At 43.8% G+C, this 22,352-nt stretch overlaps 2 protein-coding genes across 2 annotated transcripts in view; both read right to left on the bottom strand.

Annotated features, from left to right (window-relative positions):
• The window catches only part of chrna8 (cholinergic receptor, nicotinic, alpha 8), a gene marked incomplete at both ends in the record, with an annotated part of 78,144 nt that extends 74,902 nt beyond the window's left edge, over window positions 1-3,242 (bottom strand). The window contains one exon of the mRNA XM_083655794.1: window positions 3,197-3,242. Coding sequence (XP_083511920.1) covers window positions 3,197-3,242 — 46 coding nt within the window. The remainder of the gene's footprint in view (window positions 1-3,196) is intronic.
• A 3,412-nt stretch (window positions 3,243-6,654) lies between these two features.
• The window catches only part of LOC310793905 (neuronal acetylcholine receptor subunit non-alpha-3), a gene marked incomplete at both ends in the record, with an annotated part of 18,487 nt that continues 2,789 nt past the window's right edge, over window positions 6,655-22,352 (bottom strand). The window contains 7 exons of the mRNA XM_083655793.1: window positions 6,655-6,804; window positions 7,111-7,315; window positions 10,997-11,187; window positions 11,995-12,508; window positions 13,863-13,972; window positions 15,476-15,520; window positions 17,530-17,681. Of these exons, the coding sequence (XP_083511919.1) occupies window positions 6,655-6,804; window positions 7,111-7,315; window positions 10,997-11,187; window positions 11,995-12,508; window positions 13,863-13,972; window positions 15,476-15,520; window positions 17,530-17,681 (1,367 nt within the window). The remainder of the gene's footprint in view (window positions 6,805-7,110; window positions 7,316-10,996; window positions 11,188-11,994; window positions 12,509-13,862; window positions 13,973-15,475; window positions 15,521-17,529; window positions 17,682-22,352) is intronic.

Raw genomic sequence — 22,352 nt, 5'->3', positions numbered from 1 at the left:
GGTGTGATGCAGGCCTATAGTTTTTGAGATTAAAGTTTGTTTGGCACAACTCATAGCCTAACTGCCGCGGGGTTCCGCATTTCTGGGTGGCAAGTGACATCACGCTGATTCATCCTATAAGTCATAGTCAGTCTGAGGTTTAAAGGAGAATTCAGTTTTTCTTACAACCTGGACCTTATCCACCTTATTTCTAGCTGCCATGATGCCTATGGGTGCTTCTTCCGGTGTGATCCTCCCAGCCTTGTTGCTGACAGCTTGACACCCGTCTGTAATGTTTCAAAGCTGCAGGCGAATGGAGCAAATCACTAATCAGGTCCAGCTTGGCAAAGATCTCATCGATAAATATCCCTTTAAGAGCCCAATGCATCATGTGTAATGTAATCGTCTACTGTGGCTAATATTAGCAGCTAGCTAGCTATGTTACATGGCAGTAAAACGCCACTGAATGACCAAATTGATATAACTGTTGGGGAGGTATGGTGGTGCAGTGGTAAGCACTATCGCCTCACAGCTCGAAGGTCGTGGGTTCGATTCCCACCTGGGACGAGATGAACGCTGAAGGAATGCGTGGAGGAATGCGTGCCCGTCCGCATGTCCTCGAGTGCCCACCGCCCGGGTGGGGTCGGCAAAAAGGGCCTTTCTGTGTGGAGTTTGCATGTTCTCCCCGTGCCTCCCGGGGGTTTCCTTCATATAGGAACCCCCTTCACAAAAACATGCAATATCCTGGTTGCTAATGTGGTTCCTCCTCTGGTCGTTAAGGGCGCCTGTTCAGAGGGAGGGGAACTAGTTGGAATAGTGTGAACCTCCCACGTGCTATGTCCTACCGGTGAAGCTTCCTCTGTCAGGTGAAAAGAAGCGGCTGGCTGACTGCCCATGTCTCGGAGGAAGCATGGAGCCAGTCTCGGCTCTCCCCAGATCGGCAGAGGATGGAGTAGCAACCAGGATTGAGAAATCAATGAGCACTAAAGTCTTGTGCTACTTCTGCTCTCACTCAGAATGTAAAAATATAAGCAACGTCATGTAGGCTATAGTTTTTGAGATATGTTTGTTTGGCACAACTCATAGGCTACTAGTTAACTGCTGCGGTTCCGGGTGTTTTGCGGTGATTTGTTGTTGTGATGTCACGCTGGTCAATTTCTGAAAACTTCTGAAAATTTCAGTATTTAAAGCTAGAACACGCCATGCAACAGCATGGAACAGAGGCCGTAGGGGCACCTGCTAAAAGCCCAATTATGCTAAATGTTGAATATGGATACACATATGGGGGCCAACAACAGTCTAATCTAATGTTAATTTAAAATTATATAGGCCTATTCCTCTAAATCTGGTGTCAAACGCTGACACAATTTTGTGGCCGCCAAATGTTGCCCTCTCTGAATTTTGGCTTGTATGCCCCTGTGTGTGCGTGCACGCGCATGCACACGCGTGTGTGTGTGTGTGTGTGTGTGTGTGTGTGTGTAGGACTGACCCTCCAGTTCCAGTTTATAGTCAAAGTGAGGTGGTTCCAGTGGACGTTGTGTATCTGAGCGCCTTTGGGAAGAGGTAGTGATGAGCTATGTCCTCCTCAGCCCAAGCCACAATAGGAGAAACCCCCACCCCTACACACACATTAGCTATCATAATAGCCTCAAGCCCATGCATAAATACACTAAACATCATCTCTGCTTAAGTTTGGACATGATGTGATTTATGGAGATTTGCAGATGCACTCCATAGGAGCTTGCACCGTTGTATCTTGTCTTGGGTTGCATACGCCATGAAAAGAATGAAAGAATTCAGCTAATGACAAAACTTTAATGTCTTTCTGCTGCAATAGCCTTGGCCAGGTTTACATGATTACGGCAATAATAAATGTATTTAGTGGCATCTAAAATGGCTAGCCCACAGAACTTGTCACTTGTCAGTAGGTTAAAAAAAACATGCTATCATGGTGTAGGAGGCACATAGGGTTCAATCAGGAGAGACTAATGAATGAATAAATAATAAAATAATCTTTTTATTATTATTATTATTTTTCTGTTTTTTCCTGATTTTCTCGTCAATTATACTTACAATTTATCCCCATGCTGCCCTATTGGCTGCCATGGTCGCTGCTCCACCCTCTGCCGATCTGGCGAGATGCCGAGACTAGCATCATGCTTCCTCCGACACATGCGCAGTTGCCAGCCGCTTCTTTTCACCTGACAGGGGTAGCCTCACTGGTAGGACGTAGCACGTCACGTGGGAGGATCATGCTATTCCCACCAGTTCCCTTCCACCCTGAGCAAGCGGCCTGACCGGCCAGAGGAGGCATTAGTGCAGCAACCAGGACATACTGTATGCCCCCAATCCAGCTTCCCACCCACATGCACAGCTAATCGTGCCTGTATGGATGCCCGACCGTGTTGGCAGGGAATCTGCCGCTACACTACCCAGAAGCCCATAAAATAATATTTTTAATTGACAATATATAGCGAGAATTCCCGTGGGGTCTAGTCACTGGTGGTGGTGGCTGAAGACTCTGAGACTGATTAAGCTGATGAATCTGATCGATCTGCTAAGACTGAGTGATGACAGCAACAGGAGTGATGGCAGGCTCAATTGGATAGAGAGAAACAGTATTTAAAAAGACAGCAGCAATGGTTGGTTTACAATGGAGGTGTGTGTCACTCGCTATGCTATTGGTTAGTTGAGGTCAGCTGGTGCAAACAGCTGATGACTCGATTGACGGCCCGGGAAGTTACAGGGTTTTATGTGAACATGCGTGAAAGATGTGAAGGACAGGATGGAATTACTGTAGAAGTGAATTAAAGCCAAAAAAAAAAATGAAAAATAATAATAATAATATTACAGTCTTCGGAATCAGAATCACTTTTATTGCTACAATATGCAAGATTACATACAACTGAACCTCCTGGGTTGGTTTCCTTTGTTGGGGGTTGTAGGCTACTGTATATTTAGCAGTTTGCATTGTGTGATCGGATGAGATTGAGAAGCGAGGTGCATAAAAACCCTAATATGCCTATAATATTCCCATGAGTTCCCCATAACACGCCCATAATATTGGTTTATATCAAGCGCTGCTGGGGACTCAACAGAGTGCAGTGCCGAATTTCTGCATGAGTTTGGTCACACCCCAAATAAGTGTGTCCATGGCGCGTCTCCAGTCTCCACCATTTCTAGTGGTAGGCTAGCCTATGTGTGGCTGGGTCCATACCTTTGAATCTGCCCATCCACTGAGTTGGCTGCTTCTGCTCCGGCATCGTGGTTTCATGTCAATGGTCTGACACCCCCTTAGTCTGACGAATGTCCCGTTGGACCAACAGCCCATTTGTCCGACAGCTCGTTATCCCGAAAATGAAAAGCCCAGTTGCCTGTTGCTACGACAATAGCCTACACACTTTCTGCAATTGGAAACTAGGGGTGCGTTCGAAATCCAAGCGCCCAGAGAGCACACTGGACTGTTCGTAAATTGGGAGCGCCGTTGTAATGTACCGTACCTTCGCACTCTCATTTCAGTGTAGAGCATCAGAGTGGATTTACGAACACAATGGAAACCAGTCAATATTACTCAGTTCACACACACACACACACACACACACACACACACACACACACACACACACACACACACACACACACATGTGTACTAGCGCATTTTAGCAATTTTCTTTAGTTTAAAATATTGTAAATGTAATTGTGTAGCAGGTAGGCTACACGATTACACTGTAGGTCTATTTGCTATATTGATTACAGAGAGCAATGCCTTGCACGGGTTGCAGTCCGTGGTGGGTTTCAAAACGCACTACAAAAAAGGCGTTTAACCATCAACCAAAACGGTTTCATAATTCCTGTTGAACTCAAAAGATAACGGAAAAATTGCTGAAGGTTATGGTACCCTCCAATGACATGACAGGCCGTATCTTATTCCACTCACATCACTCTGCCTCTCCCTCTGCCTGACACGGTCACCAGCCAAGAGTGGCTGTCCGTGCGTGCTGGTGGCAGCCGAGCTGCAGTGCAGAGACTGCTGATGCAGAGACGCCCGGGAGCTGTCCAAGGTACTGACAGTCTCTCAAGACAGACTGTCTCTTCTGCAAATGCACCATAGACAGTTTGTAATTCCCGCCCACAGAACATGAACAAAGGAAGTTGGAGGGGGGGGGGGGGGGGGGTAGGGGGGTGACCCTTACCGGAGGAAGTTTGAACTGATGCAGGTGATTGGAGAAATACGAGCGGATGGCGGATTTCTCCAATCACCTGCCAATAGGCAGGACATCCGGGACATCGCTCATTATTTTCCCTGAGTTTCCCTTTCTGTTTTCACCCACCACCACCACCACCACCACCACCACCCGCTCTGTGAGATCACCCAGATGTGAGTTGCTTCATTAACAAAGAAAGGAGCCTGACCTTGGTGGAAAATACTAATACTTTACGCCTTTCCATCCAAATGAGCTTCATTCACAGCAGCGATAACAGATGTGAACCAGAAAATGGAGTCTTCCCATATACTGAGAAATTCCCCTGAGTGTTCCCGCAATCATCTTTTGCACTTCCTTGCCAGTGGAGCAACAGCAACAAATCCCAAGTCAATTCACAAGACAAAAGGCAAAAGAATACTCACACACTGTGTGAGGCTGTGGTCAAAGGTACACCCAACCTCTAGTCTAGAGCGAACACCTCTCTACGATTTTCATTGACAACAACAACAATCAGGAGTGTTAGCTGGAATATTGTCACTACACAGAGTGAACATGCTCGGCTTCACAGTGGAATGTTTATAAAGCGAAATGGAAGATCTGAAAATAGAGATCTTTTGATATCAAATCCACTATTCTATCGTGCCTACAATGTACTGTAACGCCTTCTGTATGCGTGGCAACCATTTAAGATGTGATACATGGTTTCAGTTATCTGTTCATGACCATGATGTATATAGACATGCAGTCACACACACACACACACACACACACACACACACACACACACACACACACACACACACACACACACACACACACACACACACACACACACACACACACACTCTTCCACTCTTCCACACAATAATGGAAGAGTGGAGTGAGGTCAGCCTGTTCAAGTGCAGGTCCTCATGCACTTGAACAGGCTGACCTCACGCCACTCATGTGCAGGGTTTTGCTTTAGGATGTCAACCATTTTACTGCATTAAGTCACAGAACTTAATACAGCAGAAATTGTTATGACATCATTGTAACTTGTAACACTTTTTAGGTGGGTTGACAAAAAAACCCAAATAAGGCTAGACAAGCCAGAATCAGAAGGTGGGCGGACAGCTGGGGGGAAATGTGTGTGGAGGAAGCGAATGTGTTGCTGTCGTCTCTTTGTAATACTGTAACTATGCCCTGCAGCAAAGGACATAAGTCAGTGAAGCTTGAGTGGAGCTGCTCAGTGACCAACAGTAAATATTTGTACTGCTTCTCTAGATGCAAATACGTGTAGCCTTCCCTAGCCTTGCTGTGAATAAGGACGCATCCAAAATGATTGTACCATAGTCAAGCAAAGGAAACAATGTCCAATTCAAATAACAAATATATATTTGTTATTACATACCGTATATATATATTTTAAATAGGTTTAATTTCATTCAGATAGACTCTCTTTATCTGGTGTGCATATATGGCATAGTATAATATGAGTCACTGGTAAAGTATCAATTTCCAAAATGTGTTGTTTCTTTCTTCAAAATCTTTCTTCAGTATTTCTGTGAAGCCATTTTTCAGGCAAAACAAAGTATTTCAATTGAATTGTGCTTTTCTCCACAAACACAAAATCCTTGCTCCCACCTAGTGGCAATACTGTAACATTGCAGCTACAAGCACATCCGAACAAGTAGGCCCTTTTCAAAGCATCCATTTCGTGTCTAAAAGGCAGGAATTAACACAGGTGCAACCAAACATCAATTAGGGTTTCCAACTTCCAATCAATTTAGGTGTTCCAGTGCTGGGGTCCTAATTAATGATTTGGTTGCACCTGTGTTTACCTTGCCTTTTAGGCACAATTTTGGCAACTGTGAAAAAGTTCTATTGGTCTACTACTCTACTCTAAAAGGTCGTCTACTGACTGCCTTGGAAATCATTATGAAATTATTCACCTGAGAAAAATCACAACACAAAATCACAAACTACCAGAATGATTTTTTTTAAGATCAATGAATTTGTATTATGATCTTCATTACAGCACATACAACAAAAACAATATGGTGCATGTGAAGCAACCGATTAATTATGGATTCATATTGTGCATAATGCTGGCTTGCTTCAGTGGATACATTGACAACATATGCATGTATCATTACAATGATACATAAATCATCACAAATATCAATGTGGACATTCAAATCATATGCCATACTGACATACTATAAGCTGCTTATTGCTTCCACTTGATATGCACTCCTGTGCACCTATCTTACAATAAGCGACATGTTTCATCCAAAACATTACAGTTTTCAGTGCTCGGTGCATGTTGTAAGAAGAAAAATGAGAGCTAGCTTGTGTTTGTATTTTTGATAAAAATATATCATTCTTCAGCTATATCAATAAATCATAGTCAAAGACGTGTGTGTGTGTGTGTGTGTGTGTGTGTGTGTGTGTGTGTGTGTGTGTGTGTGTGTGTGTGTGTGTGCGTGTGTCAGTCGCCAGTTCTGTACGGTGGTGTGCTGAAGTACAGGTGCAGGGCGGGAGTGAAGATGAGGATGGTTCCCAATACTGACACTGTGAGGAAGGCCCACAGGAAGATTCTGTCCAACACCTGAGCCACAAACTTCCAGTCCTGAACTACCTAAAAGAGATAGAGAGAGAGAGAGAGAGAGGGGGGGGGGGGGGGGGGGGCGGTTGTGAAACTGTTATCCTCAATGTGACAAGTAAAAACATCTCTCATCAGCACATGCACAGAGAAGTGTTCTGGCATCTTGAAAGAAGCTTGAGAGAATGGCAGAAAACAAAAAGTGAAAATGTAACTAGAAAAGAAGATGTAAAAAATCTGAATACCTAATTGAATATACAGGAAAGAGAATGCAACGAGAATTCAGTACAACACCCAACCACTTCCTCCTTTCTCATCATCATCATAAGGCCTTCCCCCTACCTCTCGAATGAAGTGCTCCTTTTTGATGTGTCGGCTGATGTAACGCACAGAGTTGGTGGCTTTCTCCAGCATGGCCAGCCAGGCATGGTTCTCATCCTCCTTTCCTCCCATGGGTCCCCTCTGCTGGCCAGGCACCCCCCTCCTGCCCAGACCTCCGTGGGGCTTCAGCTCTGGGCTACGCATCTCAATCTCTGGGTAGTGGTATCTATAAATGATGCACATTCTGTTTTTCTTGTGTATTCAGGGAACGCAAACATCTCAAGATCATTTCACAGACACCTGCATGCTCCTTCTGTACAGAGGGGCAGGCAATAGAGACAGTCCGCATGTCTGGGAACGCCCACAAAATGTTAAACGGCTGGCGTGCGAGTGGGGTAAAACCGCCGATATATCTCATGGGCTGACTCACCAAAAGACGGTACTGCGGCTCTAAACTACATGTTTGGGGGTTCTAGAGCAGAACACAAGACGTCTGCTCAGATGTGCGTTTACTGCGGTGGTTCTGGTTAAATCCCCGATTGTGTCTGCCTGGGCTGGGCTATCAGCTAAATTCTAACTTTGCTGAATGGATAGAACGGGGGAATTTACCCCACCCTGACCCCGCCCCCAGGCTAACCCAGCGTCTATTGTGGGCGTTCCTAGAGCCTGTATGGGCGTTCTCAGACATGCAGACTGTCTCTATACTAATAGGGTACCTTTTAAAGCTGCAAAAGCTATCATAGAAAGTATAAATACTAGGCGATAGGAGACCGCATCGCAGAGGCGCAGTTTAATTTAATTTGCTTCATTTTCATTTTCTCTCAAGACATGGAGGTAGAAAAACAAGAGCTAGCAGTACTTTCTTGAGCCAGCGATGGGGTCAAAGTTGAATCCAAATGAAGTCTTGTCGATGGGCGCAACCATCATCTCAAAGATGCCATATCGCATCTTTGCAATGTTTAATTCTTGGTTCTAAATGGCTTATATAACATTATTATAAAGTGTTACCAAAACAATCCCAAATATGAAATACATACATTACTGCAGCAGAGAAGAGCCAACACGATATGGGAAGTAGGAAGTAATGAAACCCCACCCCAAACAAACAGGCAGCTAAAGTTACAAGTCATAAAGGGGCAGTGGTGGCCTAAAGGTTAGAGAAGCCAGCTTGTGACCAGAAGGTCATCGGTTTAATCCCTGGGACTGGCAGGATAAATCTGGGTAGGCAAATTGACAGGCAGCACTTGCCCCTCTCTCATTACCACCACTGAGGTGCCCTTGAGCAAGGCCCTTAACCCCAACCGCTCCAGTGGAGCCGCTCAGTGGCCAGCAGATCAGACTATGGTTGTACTGGGCAGCTTCAAGGTGTGAATGTGAACAGGGTGCTCCTGAAAAAGAGAGCATTGTTCTCAGTGACAATCCCTCTGTATAAATAACAGTTAAAGAAGAAGAAAAAGACAGACTAGATGATAGATGATTGGGCAATTGAAGAGCTGGGATGCAGTTGCATGCAAATCTCTGCAAGTCCTTAAAGTCCACATGAACCGGGTCTCAGGGAGGGTTGTGTGAAGTATCAGACTGAAAGCAAATTGCTTTGACTGGAACAGGGTAGAGAGGCGGGCAATAGTTTGTCGATGATTTGATTTGACAGTTCTGGTGGCTGGAGTTGGCGTTGGCCAATCCTGGCGCTTGTATGGGGTGTTCTGCCTCCAAATCCAGTGTGATTCAGCATGTTCTGGCGCTCCAGAAATGAAGATTGATTGACAGCTGCCATGTCGTTATATGATTGGTTGAAATGGGGTAGAAATCTGATAATGCAGGCTGACGTCACCATACTGTAGATCAGAGGTTCTCAAATGTTTTTCAGCCAAGGACCCCTTACAAGATAGAAAATATACCGGGGACCCCCTCATTCTGATTTGTGATTTTGGGCTAAGCTTAATTGTTTCCACGGTAATGTGCTTGACTTTTAATTTGATAGGTTTGTTATTAGAATGTAATCCATGAACCATTTTAGATTTAAAGCATAAACTATTTTCGTTGAACTATGAAGATTTTGCAAAAAAATATATATCTATATTTTTTTTTTATTACATTACATTTACATTACGTCATTTAGCAGATGCTTTTGTTTTGTCCAAAGCGACTTGCAATATCACAATTTGTCAACAGTACAGAAAACCACTATGCAACACAATCAATGACAGCCAAGATATTTTGATAGACTAGCACCATGTAGGAAGTAGTTTGAGAAGGAATAAGTAACATGTATAATTTTTTTTTTAACACGTTGAGTGCCATGGACGAGATATCTCGGCTTACATGATCCAACCGTTAAGTGCCAAGGACGAGATATCTCGGCTTACATAAACATTTTTTTTTTTTGACGGTGGGACATCGATCAACCCCTTTTACGTCTCCTATAGCAGAATTGGAGGAAGAGAATGTGTATAATCTACCGTATTTTACCGACCAGCTAGGTGGCGACGGTGCCCTCCCGACAGAGAGAAAGTCAACCAAAAGCAGCCGCCTCCCGCGGCTGCTTCCTCCATTCTCGAGGAAATGGCTTGCCGATTTTACAGTCATCAGTCACCAGACTCGCCGCTCTCGGGCCGCGCCAGCAGCAGCACACGGGGGATTGCAAATTTGCATAATATATTATGGGTAAAACACACTTTGAAACGCCCGCAGAAAGGCCAGAATCGCACGCATTCCGAAAACCCAGAAACGAACGAGCCTCATTCTCATACTGTAGGCGGGGAGGGAGGCTGCTCAAACTCGCTGCCAGGGAGGGAGGCTGCAGCAGAGCACTCGCTTGTGACAAACGCAGGCTGAAAGCCACTAGACACGCCCACGGAGGGAGGAGTTGAAGGAGAGGGCGTTCGGAACTATATTGTTTGGATGTCTGATCTCTCACTAATGCCAAAAATAAATGGTTAAAGTGACTGTTCTGCCTGTTTGATTGAATTTCACAAAACTGCGATTATCTCAGCTTTCACTCTCAGACAGCTGAAACCATGCTGTACTCAACGGCTAATATCTACATACATAACTACTAACTCTACAAACTAACTCTTTTAGACAGAGAAAGCACACATTCTATTAGTACTTTTGTGAACTTCGTGTTCACAAACTCCAAGCAGAAAAGAATCCTCGGCTCTTGTAAAATGAGCCAGAATCCTCAAAAAACGGCCTGGCAGAAGCTACCTACAGCAAAAAAAAAACGGCTGGCAGTCAATGTGTTAATTAAAAAAAAAAAAAAAAAAAAAAAAATTTTTACCTGAAAACTTTTCGCGGACCCCCTGGCAAAGTGCCACGGACCCCTGGGGGTCCGCGGACCCCCATTTGAGAACCACTGCTGTAGATTACAGTTATGAATGAAATCCTGAAAAATGAACTTTTGATGTGGAAAAAGTGTGACAAACTAAATAAATTTGATTTTTGTGTTTTTTTTGCATACATTATTAAATAGGTGCACTGAATACCCAGGTATGTGAACTAAAATCAAGTAAAGTCATTTTTGGGTTAAGTTCGTCTTTAAAAAGCAGCGAGGGAGATACAACTTTTGCAGCTCAGTTGCTGAGAAAAAAGGACTGGCCAAGAGAGGTATTATAATGGGAACATAGCAGGAGATATGATATTATATGATATGATATGATATGATATGATATGATATGATATGATATGAAACTAAGAAGAAATTAATTAATTATTTAAATTATTTTATTCTGTAAAGAAGGTATGACTGGAAACTACGGAAAAGTATATATTGCAGTTTCTGGGGGAGAAAAACGGAGGGGGCGGGGTTTGCTCAGAAAAAAAAACAGAATAAATAAATAAAGGTTTTTTTCTCTATACATAATCAATAAATAGCTGTCCTGTATGTACTGTCTCTATATTTACCAACCTGTCAGTGTGCCCCCTCATACACAGCAACCTGGGCAGTCTCTGGAGGAAGAGGCTCTTTACCCAGGGAGCCATGGGGTGGTATGTGGCCGAGGAGCGGTGGTGGACGTTGATAACGAAGACAGTGACGATGATGGAGAACGTGACGAAAATCATGATGAAGAGCAGGTACTCCCCGATTAGCGGTATCACCTGGGAGGGAAAAATTAAATGGTTTCTGAATCAGGGAAGAAACACTGTTCACTGTCTTGTTCCAGATATTTGTCTGTTTCCCTCATATAGCAACAGAGGCGTTTCATTAAAGAAGAAAAAAAGTGAAAATTCAATAGCATCTGCCTCTTGAGAAAGTATTGATCATGTTACAATGTCTTGATCAATTTCTGGCACTTAGTTAAAATAATCGAAATCACTCATTGACTTGTGCAGCACTTACTGTGGAGTTCTATGTTGAACTGAAAGTATCTGAAGTCAATAGCTTGCTGAATTGAGTTAATAGTAGGGATGCATGTTGAATGAGAGAACGACTGCTGGGGAGTTGGGATGTGAATGGTGTTTGTCAATTAAGGTCTCTGTGAGGTAATATTAGAGTTCGGGTAAAGTAGAGTATAGATACAACCATATAGAAACTAGATCTGAAATTCAAAGTGAACTGCTGCGATAAAAAAATCACAGAGGCTACAATAGCTTAAGAGAGAGAGACGTGTCCAAAATGAATTTCTAAACAAGGTATTAGCTCTGGGTAATTTGGTCCATAAATCAAGTAGCCTATACAGTATTGGTGGTGAAAACCTTTCATCAACCTTTCATACTCAAAATCAGCAAATCACCGACACAGTTTTAAAGTTCTAAGAAAAATATGACAAGAAAAATCACAGTTTAAATTGCAATATTCCTTCAAACTATCGCAATTAGATTTGTTTTGTCACTATCTTTCAGCCCTAACAGAAACTTAGGGTCGAACAGAGGCCCTTGCCGTGATCCCTCTGAGAGGCAACGCACCTTGGAGGACGAAGGGATGATCTCCTCTATGACCAGGAGGAACACAGTGAGCGACACCAGCACAGAGGTGGAGAGGGACAGCTTCTCGCCTTCGTCTGACGGCAGATAGAACACCAGCACGGTGAGAAAGGACAGGCCCAGGCAGGGGATGATGAGGAAGAGTGTGTAGAACAAAGGCAACCTCTTGAGGATGAAGGAGTACGTGACAAAGGGGTACCAGTACACCCCGTCCCTCCTGCTCCCCTTTCCTCCCGTGGCGTTGAGGATCTGCCACTCGCCGTTGTCGAAGAAGTCCTTGCGGTCCACGTAGTGGTCTGTCAGGACCAGGTCCACCATGTTTCCATCATAGGTCCAGGAGCCAAACTTCATGGAGCAGTTCTGCCGGTCAAAGGGGAAGAAGGTGACGTCCATGGTGCAGGAGGACTTGTAGCTGGCAGGGGGGGTCCACGTTATGGTGCCGTCCCACCGCACAATGGCTTTGGTCATAAGGGAGCCCTCGAAGCGACCGTCCGCACTGGAGAGAAGACGGGAAGGAAAGAAGTATAAAGAGCAGTCCAGTCCAAGAGAACAACATTTTGTTTTGAACATTTTGTTTTTTTTATGATTTATTTATGGGATTTTTCAAGTTTACACAAACAAAACACGTACAGTACATCACAACACAACACACATAACTTCACAGTTACAGCAAAACAACATATCCACGAGGGGGGGGATACCATACAGAGAAAAAAGTAAATAAATAATATTAAATAAGATAAACAACAGGGGGGGGGGGTAGACAGAATTAAGGATAAAAAGAGGTCAGTAGAAGTAGCTTATACAGAGGTCAGATACTGTAGGTCGGGGTCAAGACTAGATCAAGAGGGACCAAAGGTTCTTCAGTCCGGAGCTGGCGGGATAATTTGGATGCCATTTATATATTCTGAAAAAGGCTGGCAGATTTTATAGTACTTGTGCAGGGAGCCTCGTAGGGTGTGCTTGATTTTCTCCAGCTGCATAAAATGCAGCACGTCCCCCACCCTCCGAGAGTGAGTGGGAGCATAGGGACCCTTCCAATTCATTAGAATTGATCGCCTCGCTAGAAGAGTTAGAAAAGCCACAAAATCCAAGAAGTATTTGGGCAGAGGAGTCCCAGCTGGCAGGACTCCAAACAGTGCAGCAATTGGGGATGGCTCAATGGGTACCGAAGTGACCTTAGATAAAGTATCAAAAACGGATTCCCAGTAGGAAGAGAGAGAAGGACACAGCCAAAACATATGACAAAGATCTGCAGGAGCTTGCCGACATTCATCACAAGTGGGATCAATGTCAGGAAAAATCCTCGCCAGCTTACACTTACACCAGTGCACCCTATTGACCACCTTACATTGCAACACCCCATGTCTGGCACATAAGAGTGGTGAACTCTGTAGAGAATCTCCTCCCAGGTCTCATGATCTAATTCTTCTCCCAAGTCCTGTGACCAAATTGTACATAATGCGAAGGGTTCAGGGGACTGTAGCATGGATATCTCATTATATAAACGTGTAATGATGACACCTTTTTGAATTGGATCTTGTTGTAAAAGCAAATCAATGGGAGAAGTAGAAGGAAGGGCAGGAAACCCTGAGAAATGTTTGCGGACAAAATCACGAACTTGCAGGTACCTGAAGAAGTGGGCTTTTGGAAGGTCATATATATTTACCAAATCATTAAAAGAAGCAAATATGCCATCCACATATAGGTCGCTGATTGTGGAAATTCCCTGACTGTGCCTGTTTTGAACATCTTGAACAATAAGTTACTAAGCCCCACCTCAGCATACTGTAAGTGGTATGCGTGATGTGACGTGATGTGATGTGATGTGATGGGCCTGCAGAACTCACTTTTCATACAGGACAATGTCAGGCAGCCATATCGACTCTGAAGGCACTCTGATGGAGGTGACCCCTCCATATTCATCGGGGTTCCACTTCAGCTTGACATCAACCCACTCCTTTAAAAAACAATGGCGTTACATGGTATGTTATTCAATCAGCTATCACATTGTGTGTGTGTGTGTGTGTGTGTGTGTGTGTGTGTGTGTGTGTGTGTGTGTGTGTGTGTGTGTGTGTGTGTGTGTGTGTGTGTGTGTGTATATCATATAGTAACACTGTGAAAGTAGCGCATTTCAGCACAATGGACAGTGGTCGGCTATTAGCTGCTAAAATTAAATGCAAACATTTATATTTCATTGGATGCTGTAGCTTTCCCCTTCCCCCAGTTTGTTGGTTAGTTGCCTTGTCCATACCCATGACTAGGGCTGGGTTAAAAAAAATCGATTCTCCGATTTTAAATCGATTTTTATTTTAATCCTTTGATATCGATTCATATGTCCAGAGATCGATTTTTCTTTTTTTCTTATATATAAACATAGGCTATAATATTATAGGCTGTGTGTGGTAGTTGAAACATAGTTTCAAGTTGACGTTTATTTATGTTTGTAGTTGAAACAAAAACATAAATACTGTAGGCTACATAAATGGAAATGTTTGATCATTAATATCTACTTTTAGAAATTATATAGGCTGAAATCAAATAACTGTGCATAATTGTGAAAGTGTCTTTATTGACAGATGAAAAGGCTGTTATTTACCCTTTGTCACCACCTGGTGAGTAAATATATGTGTAACTAAAACCATTAAAATTGATAACCGGTCCGCAACTTTTTTTCCCCATGTATCTACCGGTCCTTGGTGCAAAAAAGGTTGGGAACCCCTGTGTTACATAACTGGACAGTCATGTAATTCAGGTTACAGCTCAAAAACATCTTTTAGTATCACTAACCAAATCGATATTGAAATTAATCGAATCGGAATCTAATCGAATCGGGATTAATCGATTCGGGAACCTTGTCAATCAGAATCTAATCAATTTTTGAAATTTGAACCAATACCCAGCCCTACCCATGACCACGCCTTTGCATCTTTGATCAGAATCAAAGTGAGCAAAAGTATTTTTATTTATCGATATGTTTAAACAAGCAGTCGTAAATTTAAGTCTAAGCTCTTCTTCTTTTTTTACTCCCAAATGGCAAAATTGAGTTACACTAATGATGCCTCATTGCTTGGCAAACCCAAGTTTGTTCATTGGTGTAAACTGGTGTATTTTCTGAGAGATTGATGTTATTTATTAGACCAATAATGGACATGGACAAATCATCTGTATTTTGAAGACAGACTCATTGTGGTTTTGTGGGGTTTGTGAGCTCTATCTGAACAGTGCCTCACTGCACTTCATATTGTACCATAATGTGTCACATTGTATCGCATTGCATCAATATGCAGTACCATATTGCATCTCATCACATTGTGTTACATTGTTTTGGAGTGCACTGTATTCTATCATATTATAGCCAATTCACTCATAGAAAAGGGGGCACAATTCAGTGATTCACAATTCTGAAAACTGTGATCCACAATTCAGAAACCCAAATGTTACGGGTGGTGCTCATCTTTACCTGCCATAGCCAGACATTAGTAGTCATTGCCTGGTTCTTTTCATCCTGCAGGAAAGGGAATAGACAATGTTCACTGTAAAATTATACATTTTACTGGTGCTTTCTGTCATTGCATGATAAGAGAGGCGTATGGGGAGGTGAGGAGGAAAGGACGAACTTGAGACAAATGACTTCATGAGGAAATAAGCATACAGAGGATTTTCTTTTTTCTTTTTTTTAGGTTAATTGCTTGCCTTACTTGCCACAGTGAAAGGACACTGAAACAGCTTGGGGGTTTTGAGAAACATGGTTATGCTAGCTGGAGTACTCCAAAGAGACTTGGCAGTTTAGATAGGAGAAAGCATTGACATGCTGACCTATTCAAGTCTGTAATAATAAGAATGATGATAATAATGATACCGGATTGTTTTGTAAAGATCACAGGTGCTTGCGCAAATAGCATGCAGTAATCAATAACCGGGATGCTACTTATCATGTATACAGGGATATGAATAACCTGCTTTCTCTGTGTTGCATGTAAACGGCATATCACGAAAATGATCAAAACCAGGATAAGCCTCATAACCGGGACATTCAAGTCCATGTAAAAGCAGTCATGGAGAGGAGGTGATGGAGAGAGGAATGAAAGAGGATGGGGAATAGAAGGAGTGGCGGGCAGGAGCAGCAAAAGGTACATCTATTCATAGAGGTCAGAACAGTTTTCAGCATGAATGAACCGAATGCAGGTTTCAAGTTGAAGGCAAGTACAAATTTAAGTAGAGGCAAAATCTATGGGATATATTTTGTTTGTCTTTGTCTGCCCTGAAAAGGCGCTCAGGCAAAACTAATTGCATGCCCACCACCAAATAAGGAATGATCCAAGGTGGGGTCTGAAAAACATTTCTGTAGTTGAGTCAGAAGACCACAAGATGGCACTCTCCTACTGTACCGCATTGCTGAGATGACAAGAGTATGAACATAAAAAAATGCTGAATAGTCACAATGTGGTCCTCTGTTGGGTTGTGTGTGTGTGTGTGTGTGGGGGGGGGGGGGTTCTTGTGTGTCTGTGTTTGTGTGTGTGCGCGCATGTGTGTGTGTGTGTGTGTGTGTGTGTGTGTGTGTGTGGGGGGGGGGGGGGGGTTCTTGTGTGTCTGTGTTTGTGTGTGTGCGCGCATGTGTGTGTGTGTGTGTGTGTGTGTGTGTGTGTCCTAGTGTAAATAATGAATGCTATCAGGCTCAGCCTGATGGCCTCATTACTTACTCTACTGCTGAGAAAGACCACTTTCAACCTCTCACTACCTTCCTCTCTTTACCTCTCTCTCTCTCCACACACACACACACACACACACACACACACACACACACACACACACACACACACACACACACACACACACACACATATATATATTATATATATATATATATCCCTCATGCTCTCTCTCTGTCTATCTATCCCTCGTGCTCTATCTCTACCTGTCTCTGCCCATTTAAATCCCTTGGCCCCTCATCCTCCTCTCCCTTCATCACACTCCTGTCCTCCCGACATGCTCTTTACAACAGTCCTGCTAACCGCCCATAACAAACAGCTCAGAAGCCGACTTTTTGTTCTCCTGCCCTGCTTACCTTGTATCATTTCTCTTAACACTAAATAACAACCTCCTGCCCCAGCCTACAGACATATTATTTGTTTCTCCATTTCTAATTCCTCCTCAATGTTCTCCTCACCCTACCTAATTCCCTGTACTGTACAGTATCTGCCCACCTGTATATCTCCTCAGACCCACACTTGGTGGACAGATACTATATGCCTCTGGTGTGTCTGATTGAACATAAGTGTAAATGCAATGTGTCCTCTCAATCTGCAGACAGCAATTGTATGCGTATTGAGAGGACACCTTTTTTTTTGGTGATCAGATTGCAATCAGATTGCAATCTGATCACCAAAAACGCATGTTAACTCCAGGTGTAAATAAAATCAGGCTATTGTGGTCAAGCACAATCTGATTGAATCTGATGACAGAAAGCGCATGCTAATGCCAGGTGTAAATGGCCTCTGTGTGTTGTGTGCTCACCACATCGACCAGCTGTGAGATTTTGAGTCCGAAGCGTACAGTGATGGTATCGTTGGCGTGCTGGACAGGCCGCACCCACTTCTGGTATCCTCTGAAAAGGTTCCTCAGCAAGGCATCCTGCATCTCTGCCAGGGAGACAAACTCCTCTGGAGCTGGAGGGAGAGACGGGGGAGAGAGAGGTGAGTTTTATTATTATATTATTTTGCACTATGTTGTAACGGAGTCTACAGCACAAGAATTTCACACGTGATACTTGTACTACGGAGTGACAATAAAAATCTTGAATCTTGAATCTTGAATCACACACACAGAGTAAACTTCACAATCGCTCCAGAGTCTCACAAGGAGGAGGGAGGAGATGACTTAGGGCACATACAAAGACTAGACAGACAGACAGACACACACACACACACACACACACACACACACACACACACACACACACACACACACACACACTGCAGACACACATACACACACACACACACACACACACACACAAACAACTCTGGACCAACAGCTGGCTAGCCGAGAGAACGCATGGACTCCACAGGCTGATGAAATGATCATGCTGACATGATCACCTTAGACAGAACAATGGCCAGGGGAGAGGAGCCGAGCTCAGAGTGGTGCGTGCAGCCAGGCAGGAGACACAGTAATCAAGTGAAAGAGTGACGCTCACACTGAGCAGTAGACAGTAACGCACTGTTCTTTCACTTGACCAGCCTCTTAAGTGCAGACAGCCGGCTGATATCTGCTGCTCCCTTACGTAGGCAATTAGGGAAAATACAGTGTGATCCTATCCACAGTCATAGAGCTACTGTCAGTCTTAAACAGGACACTGAACCCCTCCCCTCTCACTCACTAGCTGTGTTTCCATTACAGTTTTTCGCAAAATAATTGCGATATTTCTACAACTTCGACAATGTACAATTGCGACTTATAGGCGTTTCCATTGAAGTTGAGTTTGGTCTGACGGCACACACACCTGAACGCAATTCCCCGTTACCAGCAGCTGCCACAGTGATTACGCACGGGGATCTGCCCCATATCCCGTCCCCTGCATGCTCAAATCCAACCAATGGTCAATGCAAATCACCACATGAAGTTACAACGCATATAAACGAGCATGATTATCAATTCAAAAGAAAATGAGTGGCAACGTTGCTGGCTGCGGTGAATGCAGTGAGCGCGACAGGCAGAGGAAAAAAGGTAGCCTAATACAACTGGTCCGATTTAGATGGAGGGGGGAAAAGGCTGATATGGTGCAATAATCAGAATGTCGTGTAGCCTATTATAATTATAACATTGCACCTGAAACGTGTGTAATGTATTACTCACAGTCACTGTATTCACTTCAGTCAGCAGCACCGCACGGTGTGTGCTTTTCATCCCCTCATCTCGGCGCTCAAATGTGCGCACACAGGCAGCCTGCTGTCACCATGAACCGATTTCTGCCATTAAACATTATCTATTTACCCCGGCTCCGCTTTTGCACAACACTCGTCTTTCTGCTAGGTAGAGTTGCTTCAAAGTTTTCCACTTGCTGCTGAGGTTTTGCCACGGCTTATCGAACCTTACTTACCGAACTTAAACCTAACTTACTAAACCACCTCATGAGAGCGCAAAAACTTTTTGCGATATTTGGGAGGTTTTCCGAAATTTACGTGTTTCTATTACCCAATTTCTATTGCGATATTTAGATTTTGCGCATTTCTGAGGGTAATGGAAACACGACTAGTGTCAGTCTTAAACAGGACGGTGAACCCCTCCCCTCTCACTCACTGTCAGTCTTAAACAGGACGCTGAACCCCTCCCCTCTCACTCACTGTCAGTCTTAAACAGGACGCTGAACCCCTCCCCTCTCACTCACTGTCAGTCTTAAACAGGACGCTGAACCCCTCCCCTCTCACTCACTGTCAGTCTTAAACAGGATGCTGAACCCCTCCCCTCTCACTCACTGTCAGTCTTAAACAGGACGCTGAACCCCTCCCCTCTCACTCACTGGCAGTCTTAAACAGGACGCTGAACCCCTCCCCTCTCACTCACTGTCAGTCTTAAACAGGACACTGAACCCCTCCCCTCTCACTCACTGGCAGTCTTAAAAAGGACGCTGAACCCCTCCCCTCTCACTCACTGTCAGTCTTAAACAGGACGCTGAACCCCTCCCCTCTCACTCACTGTCAGTCTTAAACAGGACGCTGAACCCCTCCCCTCTCACTCACTGGCAGTCTTAAACAGGATGCTGAACCCCTCCCCTCTCACTCACTGTCAGTCTTAAACAGGACGCTGAACCCCTCCCCTCTCACTCACTGGCAGTCTTAAACAGGATGCTGAACCCCTCCCCTCTCACTCACTGGCAGTCTTAAACAGGACGCTGAACCCCTCCCCTCTCACTCACTGTCAGTCTTAAACAGGATGCTGAACCCCTCCCCTCTCACTCACTGGCAGTCACTATGCAAGACGCAGAAGCAACACTGACAGGGCTACTGGCTGGCCGCTGAGAGCATTATGCTGTGTTTGGATTTGAGCTGCCCATAGTGACTCAACAGCTGTATCAGCTCACCACTGCTCTGAGCATTATGTGGCATTACAGTGATATTTGGCACTGCCACTGCCTGTGGTGAGGTGACATTGTAAGGGAGAGGCAGAGGCTGAAGTACAGAAAAATATATAAGAAAAAAGAAAAAATCAACAGCCTGTCAAATACACAACGGAGAGGGGGAGGAGGAATAGAGGAGAGGAATGGAGAGAGCTGATAAGAGGAAGAGTGCCCATGAGCAATTCCCTCTAGTCAGACGACAGGGTAGAGGATAGAGAAGGGCAACAAAACTGGGGCAAGGAGGGAAGAAAAGGGGGGATAAAAACAGACAGTAAAGGAGATAGAGAGAAAACAGAGAGAGAGAGAGAGAGGGGGGAGAGAGAGTTTCCAGCCTCCATACTAGAATGGCCGTAAGCTCATTTTGACCTCTAGATGTTCTTTTAAAGACGAGATAATAACACCAAAATGAACAAGTTTGAATATGTGCCACAATCCCATATTAGAATGTCTGTAAGCCGTCTCCAAATTCTATAATCTCTGCCCATTTGAGACATGAATGCATTTATTGTGTTGCAGCAGCATGGTATTTTGTAATTCAACAAAGTTGCACATATAAATTTCAAAAATTTCAAAATGCCTGCCGTGGCCGTTACTACTACTAGTCACAAACATGACTCCATACAGTGCAAGCCACTCCCTCTCTTTCTAATTTGCCATGTCACACATACAGACACACTCCACATGACACAGCATGTGCTGCTGTCACAATAGCTTATTATTTGGGCTGTTTTTGCCTTCAGTTGTGGAGGGAGAAATGAAAGATTGGAGAGAAACCCTTCGGGACTTCGGGGAGACCAGCTGCAAATGTCCTGGGCCAGGTTCAATCCCAGGACACTGCAATTAGCCTATTATGGCATAATATACATCTTTACCAAGTAAGACACCCAGGATGCCAAAATCAGCAGACAGAATGGAGTGATAAATAGAGATCATAATTGGAATTTAATCTCTATCTATCTCTAGTTCATTCCAAAATCTCTAAGTACAGTACATTATGGGGGTTCGTATTGAAGTTAAGAGTCATTTTAAGACATTTGCTGATAAAATGGTTAATATTTTAGGACAGAAACATTTTGTTTTTTGTTTTTCAAATATTGCCTGATAATGTTCAATGTTTTTCCTCAAAATGAATAGCCTATTCATTCTGTACTTACCCTGGTAAGAAATGGTAGGTCACGAGGTATGGGTTAATGTTAGGCATCCTGTCATTAGGGTGAAGGCTAGAGGCTGGGGTGTGAATGTAGTCAATGGAAGGTCCTCACAAGTAAGGTGAGACAATGTGCATGAGAGACAGAGAGGAGGAAAGTGCTTTAGGGTGTGTGTGTGTGTGTGTGTGTGTGTGTGTGTGTGTGTGTGTGTGTGTGTGTGTGTGTGTGTGTGCACAATAAATGAATTATTCCCTCATCTTGGCTCTCCTTCTCCACCCCCCCCCCCTCTCTCTCCCCCCATCCCTCCCTTGGTTTCCTCTTCCCTGTGTTTGAATGTGAACTTAAAGCCCCATTCTGTAGTTTATTTTTCTATTTGGGGAAACTGCGCCCCCACCTAAATGCTACACTTCTCTGTTTGTACCTTCAGATATCAGCCTTATTTGACTGTTTCTGCTTGTACTTTGCATTTCTGCAGTGTTTAAAACTGGTTCACTGGAAAAAGAAAAAAATGCTCCAAATATCCCCAAATGTTCTTGTGTCTTGTTTCAGTGAGAGAAGTAGCTAGCCATGCCGCTAATCAAGCTAGCAAGCACATTACATACTTCACAATAAAATCATCCCGGTAGTTTGTCAGTGGAAAACTTTTAATTTGAAGGAAGCTTTGCAGGAGTTAAAAGTTCCAGGCAACTTCAACGCAGACATCAAAAATGCATAATGCAGGAACAGGCCTTCGGAGCGCGGTGTGGGAATGATAGAGCCGCCATTCACCCTATAAATCAATGTACCATCAAAATGATTAAAAAGCTGTTATGTTAAGGTTAAAAACACTAAATAACAGTGCTTTAAAGTAGGGATGCACCGATCCACATTTTTTTAGTTCCGATCCGATTCCGATACCTGAATTTGTATATCTACCGATACCGATATTATTATTCCGACACCAGAGCTATTTTTTCTTGAATATACAGTAGAAAAAAACATTTGGCCAATTGAATAAAAAGGAAAGAAAAATACAACTTACAAAAATCTGAACAAAATGAAGTAAATATACAAGGCAAAGAAGGATAGCCTAC

This window comes from Poromitra crassiceps (genome assembly GCF_964638095.1).
Source record: "Poromitra crassiceps genome assembly, chromosome: 19".
Lineage (NCBI taxonomy): Eukaryota > Metazoa > Chordata > Actinopteri > Beryciformes > Melamphaidae > Poromitra > Poromitra crassiceps.
Note: the sequence above shows the minus strand (reverse complement) of the source record. Positions and strands in the feature narration are given on the sequence as shown.